The following is a 27,286-nucleotide window of genomic DNA, read 5'->3' on the forward strand; positions in this document are numbered from 1 at the left end:
ATCCTTTCTCTTAGTAACAAAAGTTTTGTTCTCATTAACTACAATCCTTCACACATTAGTCAATGCTGTTGTTACTCTTAATAGCTTCACATAATCAAGTCTTGATTGTTGTTACTGCAATAACCTCTATATATAAACGTTACTGCAATAACCTCTATATATGTTAATATGTATATTATCCTTTCTTCTTACTCAACAGACCAGCATGCCATCTGTTGATGACTTAATTGTTATACTTCTGGTAATACATTCAGTGATATAAAGATGTGAAACTGTGGTAGTTTCAATTTTTCCAAATCTTCTGCAGCTGAAATACAAACAAAAGTTCATTTCACTGGAAGAACTTAGTAATCAACCTAGCTGGAAAATTTGACACCTTATTTAATGTCCACTGGAACTAAATTCCAGTTAGCAATGTTTGTGCTACAACAGCATACATTTCCATATGATTGATGAGACGTAAAAGCTTCATCAGATCATTGTTTTGATGTTCTAAACTTGCTAGAAGCAATATTTTTCAAGTCTTGGTAACTTTGCATCATCAGTTATAATTTCATGTATAAAGCTTGCATTTGTATTCAAGAAGCTGGTAATACAAATAGTATTGACTAAAGTCCAAAGGTGGTGAACATGTAAAAACTAATTCACCTCGAACTAAAGACATATTCACAACTGGGTTGTAACTGGTGAGTTAATTAACAAACTTGTGTTGTTGTTTTACTCAGAACTTAGATAAATGTTAACCTAAGTCAGCCAGTGTGCGTAAACTAGGCTGTATGTACCTTCTTTGATGTAGGTGTGTTAGACTACAATAAACACAAATCTTTCAAGCTATGTGCTTCTTCCAGTACAAGGTGTTTACTTGTTGTAAAAAAAATAATTACCGGTAGAAGTAACCTTTATCTCACAACTGAAAGTACTCAAAAACTGAAATCTGTGGTATGAGAAATTGAAAGAAGACAATGACACAAAGATTCTAAGACCTATAACTTGTCAAGTCATAATATGTACATAATAAACTGTTTACACAGACATATGTCTCACTTGTTGGCATAAAATTCAGAAAAAGCCACTATGATGGACAGCAACATTGCTACATTAATTCAAAGTTGCTGGACCATGATCTAATGGGCAGGGTCTAGAAATGATAGACAAACTGAGATGTACATGATCTAATGGGCAGGGTCTAGAAATGATGGACAAACTGAGATGTATAGACAGTAATGTAACTTTATAGAAAATATCATGGTCTATTGTAAGTAGTTCCTATCAATCTAACTTAAGGCGAAATGTACGTAATTAACTACTCCACAGAATTTTTATAAATTTTACATGTGGATTCTGCTTGTAAAAATACATCACACAATAAAATAAAAAAAGGGGGTAACCGTTTTCGTTTTTCAGATACAAGCTGTTGAAATTAACAGCATGATAAGCCAAAAATACAAAGGATATATAGGGAAAATCATAAAAATCGGCAGATATTTTTACTTTATCAAGATTTTCTAATTCGTTGCTCCACAGAATTTTTTTAAAAATCGATATGCGATTCAAAAATGAACGACGAACCCATTGGTGCAAAGAAAGTCCTTAGCAACCGTGCTAGTTTTCAAGCTATATCCTGTGGAAGTTTGATTTCTAGCGGAAAGAATAAAAACAATCGGCGACGTTATTGATGTCCTCTGTAACGTCATCACAATTTCTACTCTATAACGCTATTATACCGTACAGTGTCGTAACAAAATCGTGAGTGTGTATAACCCATTTTCCTAATTATTGCAAATGCTCAAGCGTTAATTTCTGTGTCATTTGGACTCTTGTGGAGAGTTGTCTTATTGGCAATCATGCCACATGTTCTTTTTTTATATTGTAATGTTCTAATAATTATGAATCAAATATCAAGTTTAAAATTGTCCCAGTAAACACAGCGTTGACAGAATGATTCTATACGTATTTAAATAATCGGTTATAATATTGGGATCGCGTACACACGTCTTTTTTAAAATCTTATTTCTGCATGTTTGTATTTTAAAAAAGTGAATATAATTTGCTGCATCTTTTCATCCTCACCATTTCCGGCGCTATTCGAGGGATTGCGCACAAAGCCCATTTTTGTCAGGTTCACACGAGTGCACGTGACACAACTCTGCAATTTCATTTTAAAAATTTCCTGTCTCGATCGCTTTCCCTTTTCTTTAACTACACGACAAAGCATGATTTAATGTTTGCTGGAGATTTTAAGTAAAAAAGGAAATAATTTTTTGTTCCATAATTTGTTTAATATCCACATGCACGACTCCCAAAAAAATAAGAAAACTGCATCTGCATATTATCTTGAGAATTTTTATGACTGTAATAAGGTCAAAGAAGAACCCGCATATGAATTTTAGCAAAGTAAAACAGATCGGAGTTTTAACTTCACGTAGCACAGATCATTCCCAGTATTAGCCTTAGCATTGCGTATATTGTGTATAATGCTATAGCATTGTGTATTGTGTAATGCTAAAGCTTTGTGCATAGTGATATGCTATAAATTAATGTACTGGTGCAATGCTATAAGAATGTACCAAGAGCGATGCTATACGAGTTTACCTAGTATAGTGCCATACAAATTGTTCCTGTATATAATGCAAATGAATTGCAGTTTTGTTAATATAATATGAACATAAGGAGCTGTGGTATGATTGCAAATGAGACAACTATCTGCCACGTTTAAGGTAGATCGGGTGTCTTTTTCTGAGCGTCCGTTCTGATCACGTTAATTGCAAAAACTTTTTTGTTTTAAAAATATTTTACCAAGTATCATTTAATATACAACAAAATACCTAAAACTTGAATTTTAAAGATTGAACTATCAAGAAAGTAAGTGTCGTAAAGTATATTTAAAATTTTTGGTGATTTTTTCAAGAAAATAAGGCCCGTGACCCCTTATTTTTATTTGATATTTCGGAGTTATTAATGAAAAGCAATTCTCTCATCGAATTTTAGCCAATTCTATCGTTTAATGTTTCCGCAATAAGGAAAACTTAAGTTTCCCCTATATCAACAATATAAAATAACCCAAATTTCGTTAATTTCAATGTGTTATTACGAAAAAACAAGGTCCGTGATCCCGAGTTTTTATATTGAAATTAAAAATTACATTGACACAGAAGTCTTACAGAAGTTTAAGAAAAATCTATCGTCCAACATTTAGACACCCCATGCAGCTACCTTAAAGGATGTGGATGTAAGCAATTGTTATAGGCAATCATACGGCCTTCAACAATGAGAAAATCCATACCGTATATAGTTGCCGGGTTATAAAAAGCCCCGACATTGTAGAACTATTATTCTTCACCCCTACCCCTTCTTCCCCTACCTTATACTACTGCTGAATGATACACAAAAGCACAACAAAAGAGAACAAATTTCGCTATCCCTTCGAAATCGGAATTTGATTAAGAAAAAATAACACGTTCTATTTTATCATACATGTGTAGTTTCAGTTTTAACCATGGTTCTAAATTTAGATTTTACTTTCCCCAAAAATTGCGGACGGAATAGAAGACACCTGTTTATTTTCTGCACCTTGAAAACTGAGATTTGGATGACATAGATTTTACATATTCTGAGATAAATGTAATAGTGAACAATTCTTAGTTTCTGAGTGTGTAATGTTTTGTGGACGGAATCTGATGGGTTTTTTTTTGCTGTTGGCTTTTTCTTCGGCTTATAAATGTTGTACTAGTGGTCGATTACCCCTTAGTATCTTTTATACTTTTTACATAAATAATAAAATATAAAACATCATAAAAATTTCAATTGCATAAAAACGGACATGCCAACGTCTTTCTTGTTCAAGACACAAATTCACATGCAATATAATTATTCGTTACCTACAATTTTACGCTACAGGATCTACAGTACACTGTGCATTTCATTCAAAACTATGGTTTTTCAAAAACTATTGTGGGGTCAATTCTGGTTTGATTTTAATGAATTTGATACAAATAGAAGCAGAATTGTCACTGTTTTTTTTTTTTATTTGGTTATAATTTTGTTGTTTAGGCGTTTTTACCTTCTGTTGAAATAAACACGAGTCGTATTGTGTACCTGCTCCTGCGTGTCTAAAACAAAAACAGTGGTAATAGAGTCAGACTAACTCACAATAGGATACTCAGATTTCTGATTGGAGTCATTCTAATTATTTCTTTGAAGTTTTGAGATAGCACATGAATACTTGTTTGAATTCATGATAGACCGCACGAAGTCATTTCTCTTTCATGTGCCCATTTTTCCTTTCTTGGAGTAGGGGAGATAACCCGCGTAACTAACGACGCACGTTTTTTATCCTGAATTCCGCTAGAGGCGTGCAATTACGTACACTTCGCCTTAAGCAGAAAACTTAACATTAATAAACTGTTATCACAGAGATATGTCTCGCCTTTTTGTAATTTTGATAATGCAAATGTTGAAATTAAAATAGCAATACTTTAACATATAAGTTATGCAAATGTTCAAAGTCGATGAACCATGACTGAAGGTACATGGCTAAACAATATCCATGGAATGAGATGTACCAATGCTAATACAACTGCATACCAAATACCATTTACTTATTATAAGTCGTTCCCTTTAAACAAACCTAAACACAAACATTAACTTGTAAACTATGTAAAAGTTTCAAAGTCAATGAACCATGATCAGGGGTGGGGCTCCATGGAAACTATACTTGCAAATGCCAATAAATTTGCATACCAAATATCATTGACTTAACATTAGCAGTTCATCTTAAACTGATCTAATCACAAACTAATACATGTACTAATACATGTAAACTAAGCAAAAGTTTCAAAGTAAAAAGACCATGACTGAGGGGGCTGGGCCAAATATTCTCCATTGAAATGAGATGTGCTAATGCTTATACAGCTGAACACCAATTTAACATTGGCCAACCACTAATGGTTCCCCTTGAACTGACCTAATCACAAACTAATACATGTTAACTTCGCAAAATTTTCAAAGTCTATAGACCATGACTAAGGGGGTGGAGCCAAATAGTCTCCATGGAAATGAGATATGCCAATGCTTATACAATTGCATACCAAATATCATTGACCTATCACTAGTGGTTCCCCATAAATTGACCTAATCACAAACTAATACATGTAAACTATGAAAAGTTTCAAAGTCAATAGACCTTGACTGAGGGGGCGGGGCCAAATAATCTCCATGGTAATGAGATGTGCCAATGCTAATACAACTGCATACCAAATATCATTGACCTAACTAATACATTGTTGATGCCGCCGTTGCCGACGCCGGAAACAGCATACGTATGTCTCGCTTTTTGACTCCGTCAAGGCGAGACAAAAATTGCTTATTAATAGAATGTGATTGGACCAGGACCTAGGAGCAGCGCCTCAAGATATTTCCTTAAACTGATATGAACTGATAGTAATTCAACTTATAACAAAATATCATTGATCTATATCAAGTAGATCCTATCAAACTATGTTAAGCAGAAAACTTAACACTGAAAATTGCTAGTAAATTCACTATACCATGATCAAATTAACTCAAGCAGAAAACTTAACAATTGTTGACACCGTTGACGTCGCAGCCGTCGCCAGAATAGCTATCCCTATGTCTTGCTTTCCACAACAACTTTTGTCCCAGCAAGACAAAAACTTATTTAGTATAGAAAAGGTTTAAACACATCTGATATACCTATATGTTTCCAGTAAGTTTACCTGTTTAAGATATGAGAAGTTAATTGCCTCAGTTGTACAGCTATCCTGATCAGATTTACGTGAACCATCAGTTGACAGATTATCTTTGTTCAATGAAGGTACACCTAAAATATATATCAAATGTATATATATATCAATAATATATACACGATTTAATAACAACATCTTCATATAATACCATCTTATATTAGTATCGTTGTGCAAATCTCTAGACTTATATTAATATTATATATATATTGATTATATTAAATATATATCATAATAGTATTATTTACTATTAAAAGTAAATATAAAAATTTAAATACTCTTCTATTTAAAAAGAATTGTTCTACTGTACATATTATGTGAAACAAATAAATGTTAATATCACATGTGTTAACCGTAATCCAATAACAGTTATAGACTCCAAATAGTATTTTCCTTAGAGAGTGCATGAACAAAGTCAGTAGTGTGACAACAACTCCAATTAACCAACAGATACTCTGTTATTTGCTTTCCATTTTTCTTATGATTTCAACTTTTAAAAAAAATATTAAAAGCTTAACCATTTAGACTGACTTTGTTTTTGTATATAATTTACACTCAAGAATTGAAATTTAAAATAAGTTATGCAATGATAAGTAATTTCTCAGTGGGAATCAGTTACTATTCCACCTGAGGGCAGATACACAATAACTTTCTTGCTTTACCTATGTGGACTCATTCATCATTAGAGCTTAATTGTGGCAACTTAAATTTGGTAAATTGTGTAGTCCAATACATTGCTCTCTAATTATTGTTTACTTAACAAATTGTTCATATTTAATATGACTTGTACATCAGCAGAATTATTAATGAATCAAGTAAATTAAAAATCCAAGTATTTTCCTTTCCTTTCCTTAATACATTAAAATATTTCAATTAATTTTATTCGACTTACTTAATCTTTAATCTAGGAAAAATTTTAAGTTTCATTCGGTTTTTATTAAATTATAAACTTAACTATAACTTGTCTTACAGAAATACTTTTCATTTTTCTCATCACATGACTCTCTATCATCTGAATGTCCACCTGGCATTGACCATTTCTGATATTCAGAATCTTTTTCTTTTCCCCAACTTGCACAAGCTCCATGACTTGTAGGATCATTATGGGATTGCTCTGTTTCCTCTTGATCAGTGGAATGACTGTATAATATGCTTTTAGCTTTTGTATGGACTAGATAAGGAGGGTTACCATGTGATGACGCATTGTTTGAATATTCTGAAGTACATGTTTCTGAATGCGAAGATTGCTTGTTAGAATGTTCTGTGGTATTTTGATGCATCGAATTATGGGCATGTGATGGCCATTTGTTTGAATATTCTGTACTATTTTCCTTAAAGGATTTACTCTGTAATGACCCCTTGTTCCATTGTTTTGCTGTATCGAACTGTTTTTTCCTATGATAAGCTACTCTCATATCCAGCTCTTTATAAAACTTTTCAAATGCTTCCACTGCTCCTCTCTTAGATATAAACCTCACAAAGATCATACTGAAATGATAGAGAACTATTACAGTAGTTATAAGACAATCCCTGACATGAGAGAAACAGTTACTTGATAATACTGAAAACCCCTGGTGAGTTATTGAATTATAAAAATACAGCTAACCACTATTACCTTAAGACTTTAAACTCTTATCATATTTTGTTATTTCTGTACTGTATTCTCACTTTAATTTACTAAATTCTTCATGGATAGTAAAAACATGGAACTATTCTACTGACACATCAAAGGTCCAATAAAATAAAACCATTAAAGAATTTGAACTACTAACCTGTTTTACTGCTCAAAAAGAAAGTAAATCTATAATACATTTTTTTTCAGTCACCATCAAGAAATGGTTTGTTGATATAATGTATCTGGATCTCAAAACACTTGTGACATGTAATTGTATATCTAGATACCAGAATAGTTGTCTGAATTGTGATTTAACCAATTATGGGTATGGAATCAAACAGGGGCATTTCTTGCAAAGCAGGCGATGATTATCCTATAGACGCATCTAGTCTCCTTCCTTGTTTGGTTTTACTATGAGTTGTATCTTCCATTGGAACACCTTTCAACTATTGGTGTCTCTAATTTATATAGTGTTGTAGTGCATAACTCTCTAAATTCATATTAAAATTCGAATTTGAAAAAAAGGTTAAATGACTGGAAAATTTTGGCAAACTTGATGTGTCGGAATGACAGGAATTCTATCTCTCGCAAAAAAGCCATGTTAAGGAGTGGAAATTTGAGAATGAATGTCTGTATAACTTTTATTAACGAAATTTTCAAAGTCCAAAACCTGTAATTTCAGCACAAATCAGTGGAGCAGAACCAGACGCAAACTCAATTTGTAACTCATCATTGTAGACACACATATTAAAAATCAGCTCACTATGTAAAGGTGTTTGGAAAAAAGTCTGTATAACTATTCGTTGCGGAACGACGGAATGACAAAATGACGGATAAGAGTAAAGCTATATGACCCTGACAATTTTGTTGCAGGGCAATAAAAATGGTTACCATATTCATATACTTTCCTCATGTCCCAGGTTAGTGGTTGTCTTTAATCACAACTTAATGTTTTATTGTAGAGAATTTTGTGGTATCCGCAGACCTTTGATAGTCTCTACAATTTTTGTGATTTAGATAATAATCTGAAATATTTTACTTTTGTTGAAGAATATGTGACAAAATAGGTAAAAAAAAAAATTTATTGTTTACGGAAAATGACGATCATTAATTTATCACATTCAAATTTTTATCGATCCCTATAAATTAGCAATGTGTTTAATGGTTTTGGGGGAAGAGTTGCACAATTAGGTGGTTTTACATCTTACAGTCTATCCAAACTATTTTTGCAAAAAATTCTGCTCAATCCGGTGTGAGGGGCTGTCTTAAACATGCACTAAAGTGAGAGTTTGTTTTTTTGCTCGGTGTTGAAAGCCTCACTGCGACTTTAAGATGAGGAACAGCAATAAAAGCACTGTTCCTTTGCCTTTTGTGCTTTTTGCTGGGCAAACTGATTTTGTGACATGGATGGATACCCCGTATCCTTTGTTTTTATATTCTATTAAATTGGATCAAACAATCTGATGAAATTATCAATAGAGTTTTCATATACCGAATTGTTCATTCTTAATAGTTTTTAAAAGATTGGACAGTTAGGATGATCTGAAAGTGTCTTCCTGTAATGTTATTGCCAATTTTAACACCCTATCCTTAGATAACTTAAGCTTAGTGATAGGCTTTGTATCAAGAAATATACTGAAAGATAAAAACTGTGGACCTTGAATCCAAATAGAACAATATCATTAGGTTGGGGTATATTTTAAGGTTGTACATAACACTACAGGGAGTTAACTCTGTAAAAATCAGCTGAACATTTTAATCACGTTCTACTGTTAAGGAAATATTAAGCTTCCCAATGATCAAAATTAGTGTTTGTCAAACTGCTATATATCCAATGAAATATTTCTGATAAAGTGTGTGGTTCAAGTTTTTTGAAATTTTTACTTTTTTTGTCAAAGGGTCAAAGTAATTATTTTGTCAAAATTTTATAAAATTTAAATGAGCCGGCTTAATTTTAGGCAAGGTGTATGGTACCACCTTAAGATTTGTTTTTAATAAATCTGATAATGTGAAGAGATCTTGTTACAACTTAGGTCACTCCAAAGAAAGCATCAGCATTGCCATAAGTGGGCAAAGAACCCATGACATTTTGAGGATAATACAGATGTTACTAAATCAGAAAAACAATGTTAATAAAAATGTAATTCATTTAATATAACATATTGTTTGTCAAGGATAAGGGAAAAACAATGTTAATAAAAATGTAATTTAATCTAACATATGATATTCCAAAATTTAGCAAACAGTCTTTAACAAATGGATAGTGATAAAACATGAATTACCGTTACTTACCCTGGAGTGAAATGAACCTCTCTGAAGTCATTAATCCTATTGAACTTCTCAGCAACAGTCTACAAAATGACAGTTAATTGGATTTTTATTACATTTATTAGTGTCTTTGTTATAGCAATGAAGGGCAATAAATCCTGAATAATCTTGGATATAGAGCAAAAATTTATACACAAAATGTATCAATCTTTAATAGAATGTGTTATATTTTTCATTTGTATTGAAATTTATGACATGAACCCTTCTTGTCATAGTGTTGAATCTGGACTGTTAAGAAACTCTGGACCCTTAACAAATGATTCATATTATATATATATAAATATGTAGGACTTGGAGTTGTGATAAGGACGCTAAAGTGCGATGGTCTGTGCCAAAGTGCGATGGTCCTTTTGCTGATGTGCGATGGTTCTGTCGCTGATATGCGATGGTCTATAAGACGCGTTATGGCTAGTTTAAAATTTACTGATGTTCAATTATTATGATAGCTTGATTTTTTATAAGTTGGTATATGAATACAAAACATTCAACATTTTCTCCAGTTACAGTACACCGTAGATGTATCTTATTCCTTGTTATTATTCACATCAGCCGTATACAGTTTTCGCTTAATTTGTTTCGTTCTGACTAAGAAGTATTTGAATTTCAAACAATTACCACACTTCTTTTTGGAAAATGACGCTATCAGCGGCATGTTTCCGATACCATTGACCAGAACTTACAGAAGTCGATTATTGCCTCCGCCCACCGCACTCGGTTTCATATTTACTATTTTACATACTAACTGGAATCTGCTTGTATTACGCTACACTCGAACAAAGTGTTGTAGTCGGACGGGAACCAGTTTACATACTTTATTTTATTTACCAAAAAGATATCTTGACCTGTCCATATGTTTTTTTGTTATTAAATGGTATTTGGAGCTATCCCTTTGTTATATTTTTCATATTTATTCGAGCTTTCACTTTTATGCACATGTCTTACAATCGTAAACAGTCGGTATGTATACATGATAAATAGATCCGTTTTGTTATGGTGTTGGACTTTTTACCCTCCAATGATCAGCAATCGCTAGACAAAATAGTTCTAAATAATGTCAGCCTTTCATGCCATTTCAACTTTACAATCATTAAAAAAAGTGAAAATCGGAATCATTTTGATATCCATTGGATAGAAACTGGTCTTTATCCAGATTTAAGAAGATTTTAAAAATCGGAAATTAGTAATACGGTTATACCCATGCGGTGCGTATGAATCTTTGTTTACATAACAGGATTTCGGAACGTCTCTAGTTTTTAGATCGTAAGTCACGATAAACTCAAACTGAAAGTAAACAGTTGTTTGTAAGACGCAGGTTTACTCACCATAAACAAGCTGAAACGTTCAGTATGGCATATACTTTAGGTTAAAGACAGTCCCATTCATTTAAAAAGCATTTTGAAAGTAGACGATGGGATTATTTCAGGTTTGGGGAACGAGTAAATTATCACAAAGTTCATTTCTTGACGACCTAATAATTTCATCATGTCGATGGTACAAATCGATTTTTACTGTTTACTGTCACTTCTCATGTTTTGTATTTAAACGGTCGTTTATTTTTAAACCCGAACCAGGCATATGCATTCTGTTATTGTGCAAATCTTCGTTCTTTGGTCAATTGGCTTATGGATAGTTGTATCAATTTCAACTCTTACATTATTTTTTTTTTAAATATATTTGTATTACACATGCAATGGCAGTACCTTTCCAATTACTATTTATGTGTTGTGTCTAAATTAAAGTTGTAACACTTTATAGTGACTGGAAAGGGTAGAAAACTGTGGACCTTGAATCCAAATAGAACAATATCATTAGGCCAAAAAAAAATATATGTCTGTTTACGGTTACCTGACCGTCCCTACTTTTGAGCGCCGACCCTAAGTCATTTTATTTCTGTCGTAAAATGAAAAATAAACTGAACTCGTGTCAAAAGCAAAGTTAGTGTTGCAAATAATATAAGGCAATTGCCTGATACATCCTAATGTTCACAATCATAAATATGACAGCTGTTTAAAGGAAATTCGCAACTCGTGTGATGAAATAAACACTTTGCCGCCATTTTTTTCCAAGGGAAATAATTTAATCCTTAAAAATACGGGTACACTCGGCCCATGATCAACTCGGACCACGACAAGACAAAACAGCATGAAACAAAATCATGTCACAAAAAATAAAATAAAATGGAAATACCGACCTACCTACCCTATTTTTTCAAAGTATGTAACCTTAAACAGACATACATATTTTTTTTTTGCCTTAGGTTGGGGTATCTTTTAAGGTTGTACATAACACTACAGGGAGTTAACTCTGTAAAAATTAGATGAACATTTTAATCACGTTCTACTGTTAAGGAAATATTAAGCTTCTCAATGATCGAAATTAGTGTTTGTCAAACTGCTATATATCCAATGAAATATTTCTGATAAAGTGTGTGGTTCAAGTTTTTTGAAATTTTTTTCTTTTTTTTGTCAAATGGTCAAAAGTAATTATTTTGTCATAGTGTTATGTCTGGACTGTTAAGAAACTATGGACCCTTAACAAATGATTCATATTATATATATATATAACAAGAAATAATTGTAACAGGATTCTGTAACGAAGTCTCCCAAACAAAGCTCCAATAATTTGTCATTCCCATGGTCACCTGACATTGGGCAAAGTCCAGTACAAATTGGTTTGTGATATGCATAAGTGACGCCTATGGATTGACCCTGTATGTCATTCAAATCTTCTTGAAATTACAAACAGGAATATATATGGTTTAGGGGTGGAGATCTCGACCGTTTACAAGTTCTTAAAAGGGGGGGTGTGTGATCCCCAGGGGACTCGCCCTTAATTTCATATGATTTGTTTTTTTGTCCCATACAAGAATATATATGGTTTAGGGGTGGGGATTTCAACCATTTACAAGTTCTTAAACAGGATGGGGGGTGGGGGTGACCCCAGGGGACTCGCCTTATATTTCATTTGATTTGTTTTATTGTCCCATTCAAGAATATATATGGTTTCAGGGTTGGGATCTTGACCGTTTACAAGATTTCAAAAGAAGGGGGGTGGGGGTTACCCCAGGGGACTTCCCCTCAGTTTCATTTGATTTGTTTTATTGTCCCATTCAAGAATATATATGTGTTTCTGGGTGGGGATCTTGACCGTTTACAAGTTTCTAAAAGAAGGGGGGTGGGGGTTACCCCAGGGGATTTCCCCTCAATTTCATTTGATTTGTTTTATTGTCCCATACAAGAATATATATGGTTTAGGGGTGGGGATCTTGACCGTTTACAAGTTCTTTAACAGGAGGGGGTGGGGGTGACCCAAGGGGACTCGCCTTATATTTCATTTGATTTGTTTTATTGTTCCATACAAGAATATATATGGTTTCGGGGTGGGGATCTTGACCGTTTACAAGTTTTCAAAAAGAAGGGGGGTGGCTTGTTTAAAATTTACAGACGTTCAATTATTATGATGGCTTGATTTTTTATAAGTTGGTATATGAATACAAAACATTCAAAATTTTCTCCAGTTGCAGTAAAAAAACCCGTGATGTATCTTATTCCTTGTTATTTTTCACATCAGCCGTATACAGTTTTCTCTTATTTTGTTTCGTTCTGACTAAGAAGTATTTGCATTTCAAACAATTACCACACTTCTTTTTCTATCATCGCAATTAGTACTTCTTTAAAAAAAACAAATAGAAGCGTCAAGTTCTCAAAGATTGAATGAACGACTGCTTTTTTTATCTAAGCTATTTACAAAGTATAATGTACACTACAAAGTTACAGTCAGTGAGGACTGGAAATTCAATGACTGTTTTAAATTAAACGGTTAAAACTCTCCATGTTTTACATAAAGAAACAAGAGGCTAAATCGCTCACCTGTATTTCAGAGAAGATTTTTAAATGTTAGCAAACTTGATGAACAAATTGTGTAAAATTGTCTTTAAAGGGCAATAACTCCTTAAGGGGTCAATTGACAATTATGGTCATATTAACTTTTTTGTAGATCTTACTTTGCTGAACATTATTGCTGCTTACAGTTTATATATATCTATAATAATATTCAAAATAATAACAAAAAACTGCAAAATTTTGTTAAAACTACCAATTCGGTGGCAGCAACGCAACAATGGGTTGTTTGATTCGTCTGAAAATTTCAAATTTTACCCCATGTCACATTTGCTCTAAAAGATTTCGTTTTTGAGATATAAGCCAAAAACTGCATTTGACCCTTATGTTCTATTTTTAGCCATGGCGGCCATGTTTGTCGATGGATACAAACTTCGGATACAATTTATAAACAAGATAACCTAAGGAACATTTAGTTAAAGTTTAAAGGTAATTCGCTCAGTAGTTTCAGAGGAGAAGATTTTTGAAATAGTTTATGACGACAGACGACAACAGACAACGACGACAGACGACAACGACAGACGACGGACGCCAAGTGATGGCATAAGCTCACATGGGGCCCTTCGGGCCCCGGTGAGCTAAAAACGAAAAGCTACTTCTAACAATCAAATTGATTTCTACATCCAGATGTGAACATGAAAAAAATTGAAAATATGATTTATGTATAAATTCATCACACTTTAGCGTAACCACCATCGCACTTCAGCGTAGCTATCAACAAGATAGCGTCACAAGGCCACAATCGCACTTCTGAGTGATCAAAAACTCACACAGGTGGTTCATTATCTCTAGGATAACATAGGTTATAACACCAATATGAACCTGCTATAACTCATTATTTATTACATTATACTTGTACCTCAGATGATGTTCTCCATGGTTCATTATCTCTAGGAAAACATCCATATGAACCTGCTATAACTCATTATTTATACTATTATACTTGTACCTCAGATGATGTTCTCGATGGTTCATTATCTCTAGGAAAACATCCATATGAACCTGCTATAACTCATTATTTATACTATTATACTTGTACCTCAGATGATGTTCTCCATGGTTCATTATCTCTAGGAAAACATCCATATGAACCTGCTATAACTCATTATTTATTACATTATACTTGTACCTCAGATGATGTTCTCCATGGTTCATTATCTCTAGGATAACATCCATATGAACCTGCTATAACTCATTATTTATACTATTATACTTGTACCTCAGATGATGTTCTCCATGGTTCATTATCTCTAGGAAAACATCCATATGAACCTGCTATAACTCATTATTTATTACATTATACTGGTACCTGAGATGATGTTCTCCATGGTTCATTATCTCTAGGAAAACATCCATATGAACCTGCTATAACTCATTATTTATACTATTATACTGGTACCTGAGATGATGTTCTCCATGGTTCATTATCTCTAGGAAAACATCCATATGAACCTGCTATAACTCATTATTTATACTATTATACTGGTACCTCAGATGATGTTCTCCATGGTTCATTATCTCTAGGAAAACATCCATATGAACCTGCTATAATTCATTATTTATACTATTATACTGGTACCTCAGATGATGTTCTCCATGGTTCATTATCTCTAGGAAAACATCCATATGAACCTGCTATAACTCATTATTTATACTATTATACTTGTACCTCAGATGATGTTCTCCATGGTTCATTATCTCTAGGAAAACATCCATATGAACCTGCTATAACTCATTATTTATACTATTATACTTGTACCTGAGATGATGTTCTCCATGGTTCATTATCTCTAGGAAAACATCCATATGAACCTGCTATAACTCATTATTTATTACATTATACTTGTACCTCAGATGATGTTCTCCATGGTTCATTATCTCTAGGAAAACATCCATATGAACCTGCTATAACTCATTATTTATACTATTATACTTGTACCTGAGATGATGTTCTCCATGGTTCATTATCTCTAGGAAAACATCCATATGAACCTGCTATAACTCATTATTTATACTATTATACTTGTACCTGAGATGATGTTCTCCATGGTTCATTATCTCTAGGAAAACATCCATATGAACCTGCTATAACTCATTATTTATACTATTATACTTGTACCTGAGATGATGTTCTCCATGGTTCATTATCTCTAGGAAAACATCCATATGAACCTGCTATAACTCATTATTTATTACATTATACTTGTACCTGAGATGATGTTCTCCATGGTTCATTATCTCTAGGAAAACATCCATATGAACCTGCTATAACTCATTATTTATTACATTATACTGGTACCTGAGATGATGTTCTCCATGGTTCATTATCTCTAGGAAAACATCCATATGAACCTGCTATAACTCATTATTTATACTATTATACTGGTACCTGAGATGATGTTCTCCATGGTTCATTATCTCTAGGAAAACATCCATATGAACCTGCTATAACTCATTATTTATTACATTATACTGGTACCTCAGATGATGTTCTCCATGGTTCGTTATCTCTAGGATAACATCCATATGAACCTGCTATAACTCATTATTTATACTATTATACTGGTACCTGAGATGATGTTCTCCATGGTTCATTATCTCTAGGAAAACATCCATATGAACCTGCTATAACTCATTATTTATACTATTATACTGGTACCTGAGATGATGTTCTCCATGGTTCATTATCTCTAGGAAAACATCAATATGAACCTGCTATAACTCATTATTTATACTATTATACTTGTACCTGAGATGATGTTCTCCATGGTTCATTATCTCTAGGAAAACATCCATATGAACCTGCTATAACTCATTATTTATTACATTATACTGGTACCTCAGATGATGTTCTCGATGGTTCATTATCTCTAGGAAAACATCCATATGAACCTGCTATAACTCATTATTTATACTATTATACTTGTACCTGAGATGATGTTCTCCATGGTTCATTATCTCTAGGAAAACATCCATATGAACCTGCTATAACTCATTATTTATACTATTATACTTGTACCTGAGATGATGTTCTCCATGGTTCATTATCTCTAGGAAAACATCCATATGAACCTGCTATAACTCATTATTTATACTATTATACTTGTACCTGAGATGATGTTCTCCATGGTTCATTATCTCTAGGAAAACATCCATATGAACCTGCTATAACTCATTATTTATACTATTATACTTGTACCTGAGATGATGTTCTCCATGGTTCATTATCTCTAGGAAAACATCCATATGAACCTGCTATAACTCATTATTTATTACATTATACTGGTACCTGAGATGATGTTCTCCATGGTTCATTATCTCTAGGAAAACATCCATATGAACCTGCTATAACTCATTATTTATACTATTATACTGGTACCTGAGATGATGTTCTCCATGGTTCATTATCTCTAGGAAAACATCCATATGAACCTGCTATAACTCATTATTTATACTATTATACTGGTACCTCAGATGATGTTCTCCATGGTTCATTATCTCTAGGAAAACATCCATATGAACCTGCTATAATTCATTATTTATACTATTATACTGGTACCTCAGATGATGTTCTCCATGGTTCATTATCTCTAGGAAAACATCCATATGAACCTGCTATAACTCATTATTTATACTATTATACTTGTACCTCAGATGATGTTCTCCATGGTTCATTATCTCTAGGAAAACATCCATATGAACCTGCTATAACTCATTATTTATACTATTATACTTGTACCTGAGATGATGTTCTCCATGGTTCATTATCTCTAGGAAAACATCCATATGAACCTGCTATAACTCATTATTTATTACATTATACTTGTACCTGAGATGATGTTCTCCATGGTTCATTATCTCTAGGAAAACATCCATATGAACCTGCTATAACTCATTATTTATACTATTATACTTGTACCTCAGATGATGTTCTCCATGGTTCATTATCTCTAGGAAAACATCCATATGAACCTGCTATAACTCATTATTTATACTATTATACTTGTATCTGAGATGATGTTCTCCATGGTTCATTATCTCTAGGAAAACATCCATATGAACCTGCTATAACTCATTATTTATTACATTATACTTGTACCTCAGATGATGTTCTCCATGGTTCATTATCTCTAGGAAAACATCCATATGAACCTGCTATAACTCATTATTTATACTATTATACTTGTACCTGAGATGATGTTCTCCATGGTTCATTATCTCTAGAAAAACATCCATATGAACCTGCTATAACTCATTATTTATACTATTATACTTGTACCTGAGATGATGTTCTCCATGGTTCATTATCTCTAGGAAAACATCCATATGAACCTGCTATAACTCATTATTTATTACATTATACTTGTACCTCAGATGATGTTCTCCATGGTTCATTATCTCTAGGAAAACATCCATATGAACCTGCTATAACTCATTATTTATTACATTATACTTGTACCTGAGATGATGTTCTCCATGGTTCATTATCTCTAGGAAAACATCCATATGAACCTGCTATAACTCATTATTTATTACATTATACTGGTACCTGAGATGATGTTCTCCATGGTTCATTATCTCTAGGAAAACATCCATATGAACCTGCTATAACTCATTATTTATACTATTATACTGGTACCTGAGATGATGTTCTCCATGGTTCATTATCTCTAGGAAAACATCCATATGAACCTGCTATAACTCATTATTTATTACATTATACTGGTACCTCAGATGATGTTCTCCATGGTTCGTTATCTCTAGGATAACATCCATATGAACCTGCTATAACTCATTATTTATACTATTATACTGGTACCTGAGATGATGTTCTCCATGGTTCATTATCTCTAGGAAAACATCCATATGAACCTGCTATAACTCATTATTTATACTATTATACTGGTACCTGAGATGATGTTCTCCATGGTTCATTATCTCTAGGAAAACATCCATATGAACCTGCTATAACTCATTATTTATACTATTATACTTGTACCTGAGATGATGTTCTCCATGGTTCATTATCTCTAGGAAAACATCCATATGAACCTGCTATAACTCATTATTTATTACATTATACTGGTACCTCAGATGATGTTCTCGATGGTTCATTATCTCTAGGAAAACATCCATATGAACCTGCTATAACTCATTATTTATACTATTATACTTGTACCTGAGATGATGTTCTCCATGGTTCATTATCTCTAGGAAAACATCCATATGAACCTGCTATAACTCATTATTTATACTATTATACTGGTACCTGAGATGATGTTCTCCATGGTTCATTATCTCTAGGAAAACATCCATATGAACCTGCTATAACTCATTATTTATACTATTATACTGGTACCTCAGATGATGTTCTCCATGGTTCATTATCTCTAGGAAAACATCCATATGAACCTGCTATAATTCATTATTTATACTATTATACTGGTACCTCAGATGATGTTCTCCATGGTTCATTATCTCTAGGAAAACATCCATATGAACCTGCTATAACTCATTATTTATACTATTATACTTGTACCTGAGATGATGTTCTCCATGGTTCATTATCTCTAGGAAAACATCCATATGAACCTGCTATAACTCATTATTTATACTATTATACTTGTACCTGAGATGATGTTCTCCATGGTTCATTATCTCTAGGAAAACATCCATATGAACCTGCTATAACTCATTATTTATACTATTATACTTGTACCTGAGATGATGTTCTCCATGGTTCATTATCTCTAGGAAAACATCCATATGAACCTGCTATAACTCATTATTTATACTATTATACTGGTACCTGAGATGATGTTCTCCATGGTTCATTATCTCTAGGAAAACATCCATATGAACCTGCTATAACTCATTATTTATACTATTATACTGGTACCTGAGATGATGTTCTCCATGGTTCATTATCTCTAGGAAAACATCCATATGAACCTGCTATAACTCATTATTTATTACATTATACTTGTACCTCAGATGATGTTCTCCATGGTTCATTATCTCTAGGAAAACATCCATATGAACCTGCTATAACTCATTATTTATACTATTATACTTGTACCTGAGATGATGTTCTCCATGGTTCATTATCTCTAGGAAAACATCCATATGAACCTGCTATAACTCATTATTTATACTATTATACTGGTACCTCAGATGATGTTCTCCATGGTTCATTATCTCTAGGAAAACATCCATATGAACCTGCTATAACTCATTATTTATTACATTATACTTGTACCTCAGATGATGTTCTCCATGGTTCATTATCTCTAGGATAACATCCATATGAACCTGCTATAACTCATTATTTATACTATTATACTTGTACCTGAGATGATGTTCTCCATGGTTCATTATCTCTAGGATAACATCCATATGAACCTGCTATAACTCATTATTTATTACATTATACTTGTACCTCAGATGATGTTCTCCATGGTTCATTATCTCTAGGATAACATCCATATGAACCTGCTATAACTCATTATTTATACTATTATACTTGTACCTCAGATGATGTTCTCCATGGTTCATTATCTCTAGGATAACATCCATATGAACCTGCTATAACTCATTATTTATTACATTATACTTGTACCTGAGATGATGTTCTCCGTGGTTCATTATCTCTAGGAAAACATCCATATGAACCTGCTATAACTCATTATTTATACTATTATACTTGTACCTGAGATGATGTTCTCCATGGTTCATTATCTCTAGGAAAACATCCATATGAACCTGCTATAACTCATTATTTATACTATTATACTTGTACCTGAGATGATGTTCTCCATGGTTCATTATCTCTAGGAAAACATCCATATGAACCTGCTATAACTCATTATTTATACTATTATACTTGTACCTCAGATGATGTTCTCCATGGTTCATTATCTCTAGGAAAACATCCATATGAACCTGCTATTACTCATTATTTATTACATTATACTTGTACCTCAGATGATGTTCTCCATGGTTCATTATCTCTAGGAAAACATCCATATGAACCTGCTATAACTCATTATTTATACTATTATACTTGTACCTGAGATGATGTTCTCCATGGTTCATTATCTCTAGGAAAACATCCATATGAACCTGCTATAACTCATTATTTATACTATTATACTTGTACCTGAGATGATGTTCTCCATGGTTCATTATCTCTAGGATAACATCCATATGAACCTGCTATAACTCATTATTTATACTATTATACTGGTACCTGAGATGATGTTCTCCATGGTTCATTATCTCTAGGAAAACATCCATATGAACCTGCTATAACTCATTATTTATACTATTATACTTGTACCTGAGATGATGTTCTCCATGGTTCATTATCTCTAGGAAAACATCCATATGAACCTGCTATAACTCATTATTTATACTATTATACTTGTACCTGAGATGATGTTCTCCATGGTTCATTATCTCTAGGATAACATCCATATGAACCTGCTATAACTCATTATTTATACTATTATACTGGTACCTGAGATGATGTTCTCCATGGTTCATTATCTCTAGGAAAACATCCATATGAACCTGCTATAATTCATTATTTATACTATTATACTGGTACCTCAGATGATGTTCTCCATGGTTCATTATCTCTAGGAAAACATCCATATGAACCTGCTATAACTCATTATTTATTACATTATACTTGTACCTCAGATGATGTTCTCCATGGTTCATTATCTCTAGGAAAACATCCATATGAACCTGCTATAACTCATTATTTATACTATTATACTTGTACCTCAGATGATGTTCTCCATGGTTCATTATCTCTAGGAAAACATCCATATGAACCTGCTATAACTCATTATTTATACTATTATACTGGTACCTCAGATGATGTTCTCCATGGTTCATTATCTCTAGGAAAACATCCATATGAACCTGCTATAACTCATTATTTATACTATTATACTGGTACCTGAGATGATGTTCTCCATGGTTCATTATCTCTAGGAAAACATCCATATGAACCTGCTATAACTCATTATTTATACTATTATACTGGTACCTGAGATGATGTTCTCCATGGTTCATTATCTCTAGGAAAACATCCATATGAACCTGCTATAACTCATTATTTATACTATTATACTTGTACCTGAGATGATGTTCTCCATGGTTCATTATCTCTAGGAAAACATCCATATGAACCTGCTATAACTCATTATTTATACTATTATACTTGTACCTGAGATGATGTTCTCCATGGTTCATTATCTCTAGGAAAACATCCATATGAACCTGCTATAACTCATTATTTATACTATTATACTTGTACCTGAGATGATGTTCTCCATGGTTCATTATCTCTAGGAAAACATCCATATGAACCTGCTATAACTCATTATTTATTACATTAAACTTGTACCTCAGATGATGTTCTCCATGGTTCATTATCTCTAGGAAAACATCCATATGAACCTGCTATAACTCATTATTTATACTATTATACTTGTACCTGAGATGATGTTCTCCATGGTTCATTATCTCTAGGAAAACATCCATATGAACCTGCTATAATTCATTATTTATACTATTATACTGGTACCTCAGATGATGTTCTCCATGGTTCATTATCTCTAGGAAAACATCCATATGAACCTGCTATAACTCATTATTTATTACATTATACTTGTACCTCAGATGATGTTCTCCATGGTTCATTATCTCTAGGAAAACATCCATATGAACCTGCTATAACTCATTATTTATACTATTATACTTGTACCTCAGATGATGTTCTCCATGGTTCATTATCTCTAGGAAAACATCCATATGAACCTGCTATAACTCATTATTTATACTATTATACTTGTACCTGAGATGATGTTCTCCATGGTTCATTATCTCTAGGAAAACATCCATATGAACCTGCTATAACTCATTATTTATACCATTATACTTGTACCTCAGATGATGTTCTCCATGGTTCATTATCTCTAGGAAAACATCCATATGAACCTGCTATAACTCATTATTTATACTATTATACTGGTACCTCAGATGATGTTCTCCATGGTTCATTATCTCTAGGAAAACATCCATATGAACCTGCTATAACTCATTATTTATACTATTATACTGGTACCTCAGATGATGTTCTCGATGGTTCATTATCTCTAGGAAAACATCCATATGAACCTGCTATAACTCATTATTTATACTATTATACTTGTACCTCAGATGATGTTCTCCATGGTTCATTATCTCTAGGAAAACATCCATATGAACCTGCTATAACTCATTATTTATTACATTATACTGGTACCTCAGATGATGTTCTCGATGGTTCATTATCTCTAGGAAAACATCCATATGAACCTGCTATAACTCATTATTTATACTATTATACTTGTACCTGAGATGATGTTCTCCATGGTTCATTATCTCTAGGAAAACATCCATATGAACCTGCTATAACTCATTATTTATACTATTATACTGGTACCTGAGATGATGTTCTCCATGGTTCATTATCTCTAGGAAAACATCCATATGAACCTGCTATAACTCATTATTTATACTATTATACTGGTACCTGAGATGATGTTCTCCATGGTTCATTATCTCTAGGAAAACATCCATATGAACCTGCTATAACTCATTATTTATACTATTATACTGGTACCTGAGATGATGTTCTCCATGGTTCATTATCTCTAGGAAAACATCCATATGAACCTGCTATAACTCATTATTTATTACATTATACTTGTACCTCAGATGATGTTCTTGATGGTTCATTATCTCTAGGAAAACATCCATATGAACCTGCTATAACTCATTATTCATACTATTATACTTGTACCTGAGATGATGTTCCAGGTGGTTCATTATCTCTGGGATAACACAGACTGTAACGTCCATGTACATCTGGCTTTAACTCATTATAACAGGAGTCATTCTCTGTTGTAAGACTTGATGCTGATGTTTTTACTTGGCAACCACCATCTTCTTTCTTCTCTTTAAATGTTTAATGAAATTTTAAAAACAGTATATTATTGTTAATTGATTATGTTTGATAATCTTAATGGTAAGCTTCTAAATTGATATTTCTGACATGCTATATAAAGTTTTAAGTATGTAATATTGTATGTATATTACTAACAAATATTAACAGCTGTATATATGTATATGTCATTACTTGTGTTGAAAAAGGCTTGAATAAGATACCTGAGTATTTGATGTTTTTATATATTTTTTTTTTATCAAACTTCAACACCATTTTGTTTTTAATAACAACATCCATTTTCCTATTTATCAAAGACCATTACTTTCTGAATATTTAAAGTGAAAATCATAAATATTGAATTTGACCTCTATTTTGTCATCAGTAACGATATACAAAAAATTTGAAAAGCGTTGGTTGAAGGGTTCATAATATATTGCACTGAAACAACAAAAAGCAACTTTCCAATCAATTTAGGACTATTACATCTGAACGGCAATAAACAGCTGCGCCATGAGCGCATGATACGCCCGTCGTCTTGTGTGTGAATTTTTATGCAATAAGCATAAATAGTTTCTGACATACAGCTTGACATGCGAAAACCTCCTTTTTTTTTTACAAAACACTCAATATCTCTAAAATAAAATTTTGAATCAAAACCAAAAAGTTTACAGATCTTTAGATTAATATAACTAAGAAGTGTGTAAAATTTTAAGCAATAATCATAAATCGTTTTTGAGATACGGCGCGACATGTGAAAACCCCCTTTTTAAAAAATAAAATCAATATCTCAAAAATAAAATTTTGAATCAAAACCAAAAAGTATACAGATCTTTAGATTAATATAACTAAGAAGTGTGTAAAATTTTAAGCAATAATCATAAATCGTTTTTGAGATACGGCGCGACATGTGAAAAACCTCTCCCCCTTTTTTTACAAAATACTCAATAACTCAAAAATAAAATTTTGAATCATCACCAAAAAGTATACAGATCTTAAGGTTAATATAACTAAGAAGTGTGTCAAGTTTTAAGCAATAATCATAAATTGATTTTGAGATACGGCGCGACATATGAAAAACCCCTCCCCTTTTTTAACAAAATACTCTATACCTCTAAAATAAAATTTTGAATCATCACCAAAAAGTATACAGATCTTAAGATTAATATAACTAAGAAGTGTGTAAAGTTTTAAGCAATAATCATAAATTGTTTTTGATATACGGCGCGACATGTAAAAAAAAACACACACCTGTTTTAGTTACTAAGTCCCGTAACACAAAAAGTTTTAATCTTATTTTCACCAAAAAGTATACAGATCGTTTGACCATCATAAGAAACAACTATGTTAAGTTTCATGAAATTTGGATAAGTCATTCTCAAGTTACGGTGCGACATGTTTACACCGGACAGACAGACGGACAGACAGACGGACAGACATACGGACGGACACCGGACATTTGTATACCATAATACGTCCCGTCAAAAATTGACGGGCGTATAAAAATGAGGTTAGTCAATATCGAACTTGAACTTCATTTTGTAATCAGGAACAACATATTAAAAATTGAAAAGCATTGGTTAAAGGATTTATAAGATATTGCATAGAAACGACATAACTTTAAGCCAGTTTCCAATCCATCTTGGACCATTACATATGAACGGCAAGAGTGAAGTCAGTCAATATCAAACTTGAACTTCATTTTGTAATCAGTAACAACATATTAAAATTTGAAAAAGCATTGGTTAAAGGGTTCATTAGATATGGCAAGGAAACTGTTGGTATCTGGGATCATCCCTTGCTGTCATAAACATTTTGAAAGAGATTATCTTACAGACTCAGAAATCAACCAATCAAGGTACTGGATTTTGTTTGTTGAGCACAATTTAGCACTGTGAGTAATAAGTTAAGTTTAATATCCATAAGCCCTGGTGTAATACCTTGATCAAATAATGCTCCAGCAAAACGAACTTTTATTAATCTTCCTCTGTGACAGGTATCATTTATTGTTCTAACACAATCTTCTGCATGGGACAACTGTCTGAATTTAACAAAAGCAAACCTGAAAGAAAAAATATTTTCAGAATACATGTTTACTTATTGGTCATATGTGATTTGATTATTTCAAATAAGAATTTCTTTATTTTTTTCTGTCTGAGTCTTTAAGATTGTGATTGATTATTTTTTACTTACTAATTTGGTTCTTTTCTTGGTAGGAATGTTCTTGAAAATGGTTTCCTTTGTTTTTTTACCTTATTTCAAAATCAGAATGACAAAGGTTTTACAATAATATATTCATAAACCATCTCCTTTAACTTCTGAGCACAATGAAATCATATTTGTCATCCATTTGAAAAACATCATCCTCAAAAGCCAACCAAATGTGACATCATGACGACACCATGCATCAAAATCTTATTTTTTAATGTTTGAGATATAATACACATACTGGAAAAATTTATACATCTAAAAAGGATTCAGTAATCCCTTAAACTATCAATAAAACAGACATTTCAGTGGAAATGCCAAATCATTTTTAAGACTACTGGCTCTTAACAGCCTGAATCACTCACCACAAAAATATGCCATTTTGATATTCATTTTCACATTTTTGGTCATGTGACGTATCTTTATATCTTACCTTGATGATAATTTATGCTGTTTACAGTTTCTATCAATCTATTACAGTTTTTAATATATCAGGTCAAGATGCTTAAATTTGTCCAAATTGTCATATAAAGGGCAAAAACTCATTTAAGGAGTCACCTGAGAATTTCATTAGCAATGAAAGAGAGTTAGATCTTGACTTTCTGAGCATGCCAGTAAGATTTTTTCTTATTTGGTTTTAAAGATACAAGACAATTACTTGTATCAAACTGTTATGTTCTTCTTTTAGCCATGGTTGAAGTGTTGCTTCTTTGGCGGAGACAAAAAAGATAGGATTTTATACTAGATACCCAAATGATCCTTCAATGTGAGTTTTTTTTTGACAGGAGATGATTTTTTTTAAGTTTACTACAACAGACAAAGACAAGGATGGATGTTAAGTGATGGCAATAACTCATGTGGCCCATCAGGCAAAGCGAGCTTAAAAAATTTGATACGATTTCCAGGAAAAACATTTCAAAATATAGTTGCAATTCTTTGTAATATCTATGCGCAGCTTATACTCCGGATCAGCAAAACATTTCTTTACCATCAGGGGCTCAAATAGAGATGGAAAATAAGTGTATTTGGTATCAGCTTTTTAATTGCTATAATGGCAGCAATCTCAGCCTCAGTATAAAACAATATAAGGTAAATGACAGAAAACTTGGAATTTTACATGACCTAGTTTCTTGTACAATTTCAGGGTATCAACCTGTTATTTACAAGGGTGACGATTTCTGAAAAGTTTGTAAATAAATAAGTGATAAGTGATTATGATAATTCATACAGGCACATCAAGTTGACCGAGATAAAGTAGTGGAGAGTTGTCCACAAAATAATATTTTTCACAGTAGTTTCATCTTTTCTTCTTATTCAATAAAACTAAATCATATATTAAACTAAGTACCTACACTTTTCTTCTGTCATCCTTATTCGTTCGTACTCTCACAATCGTAGGGTGAAAATCTCTTACTAATTCTTCAACATCAGCCTTCAATATATATATATGAAAAAAATATCTTAATAGGAAAAG

At 32.6% G+C, this 27,286-nt stretch overlaps 2 protein-coding genes across 2 annotated transcripts in view; one reads left to right on the forward strand and one right to left on the reverse strand.

Moving 5' to 3' along the window:
• LOC127726383 (uncharacterized) overlaps positions 1-27,286 on the forward strand; it is a 164,390-nt gene that overhangs the window by 91,266 nt on the left and 45,838 nt on the right. The gene's annotated exons all lie outside the window — the stretch shown is intronic.
• Positions 149-27,241, reverse strand: LOC127726398 (uncharacterized). The gene is made up of 7 exons (XM_052233799.1): positions 27,165-27,241; positions 25,545-25,666; positions 23,464-23,618; positions 9,670-9,728; positions 6,733-7,250; positions 5,736-5,839; positions 149-307 (listed from the first exon to the last, which is right to left on the reverse strand). The coding sequence occupies exons 5-7, from the start codon at positions 7,247-7,249 to the stop codon at positions 284-286; spliced, it is 645 nt and encodes a 214-aa protein (XP_052089759.1). The 5' UTR covers position 7,250; positions 9,670-9,728; positions 23,464-23,618; positions 25,545-25,666; positions 27,165-27,241; the 3' UTR covers positions 149-283.

This window comes from Mytilus californianus, unplaced genomic scaffold (assembly GCF_021869535.1).
Source record: "Mytilus californianus isolate M0D057914Y unplaced genomic scaffold, xbMytCali1.0.p SCAF_17, whole genome shotgun sequence".
Classification (NCBI taxonomy): Eukaryota; Metazoa; Mollusca; class Bivalvia; order Mytilida; family Mytilidae; genus Mytilus; species Mytilus californianus.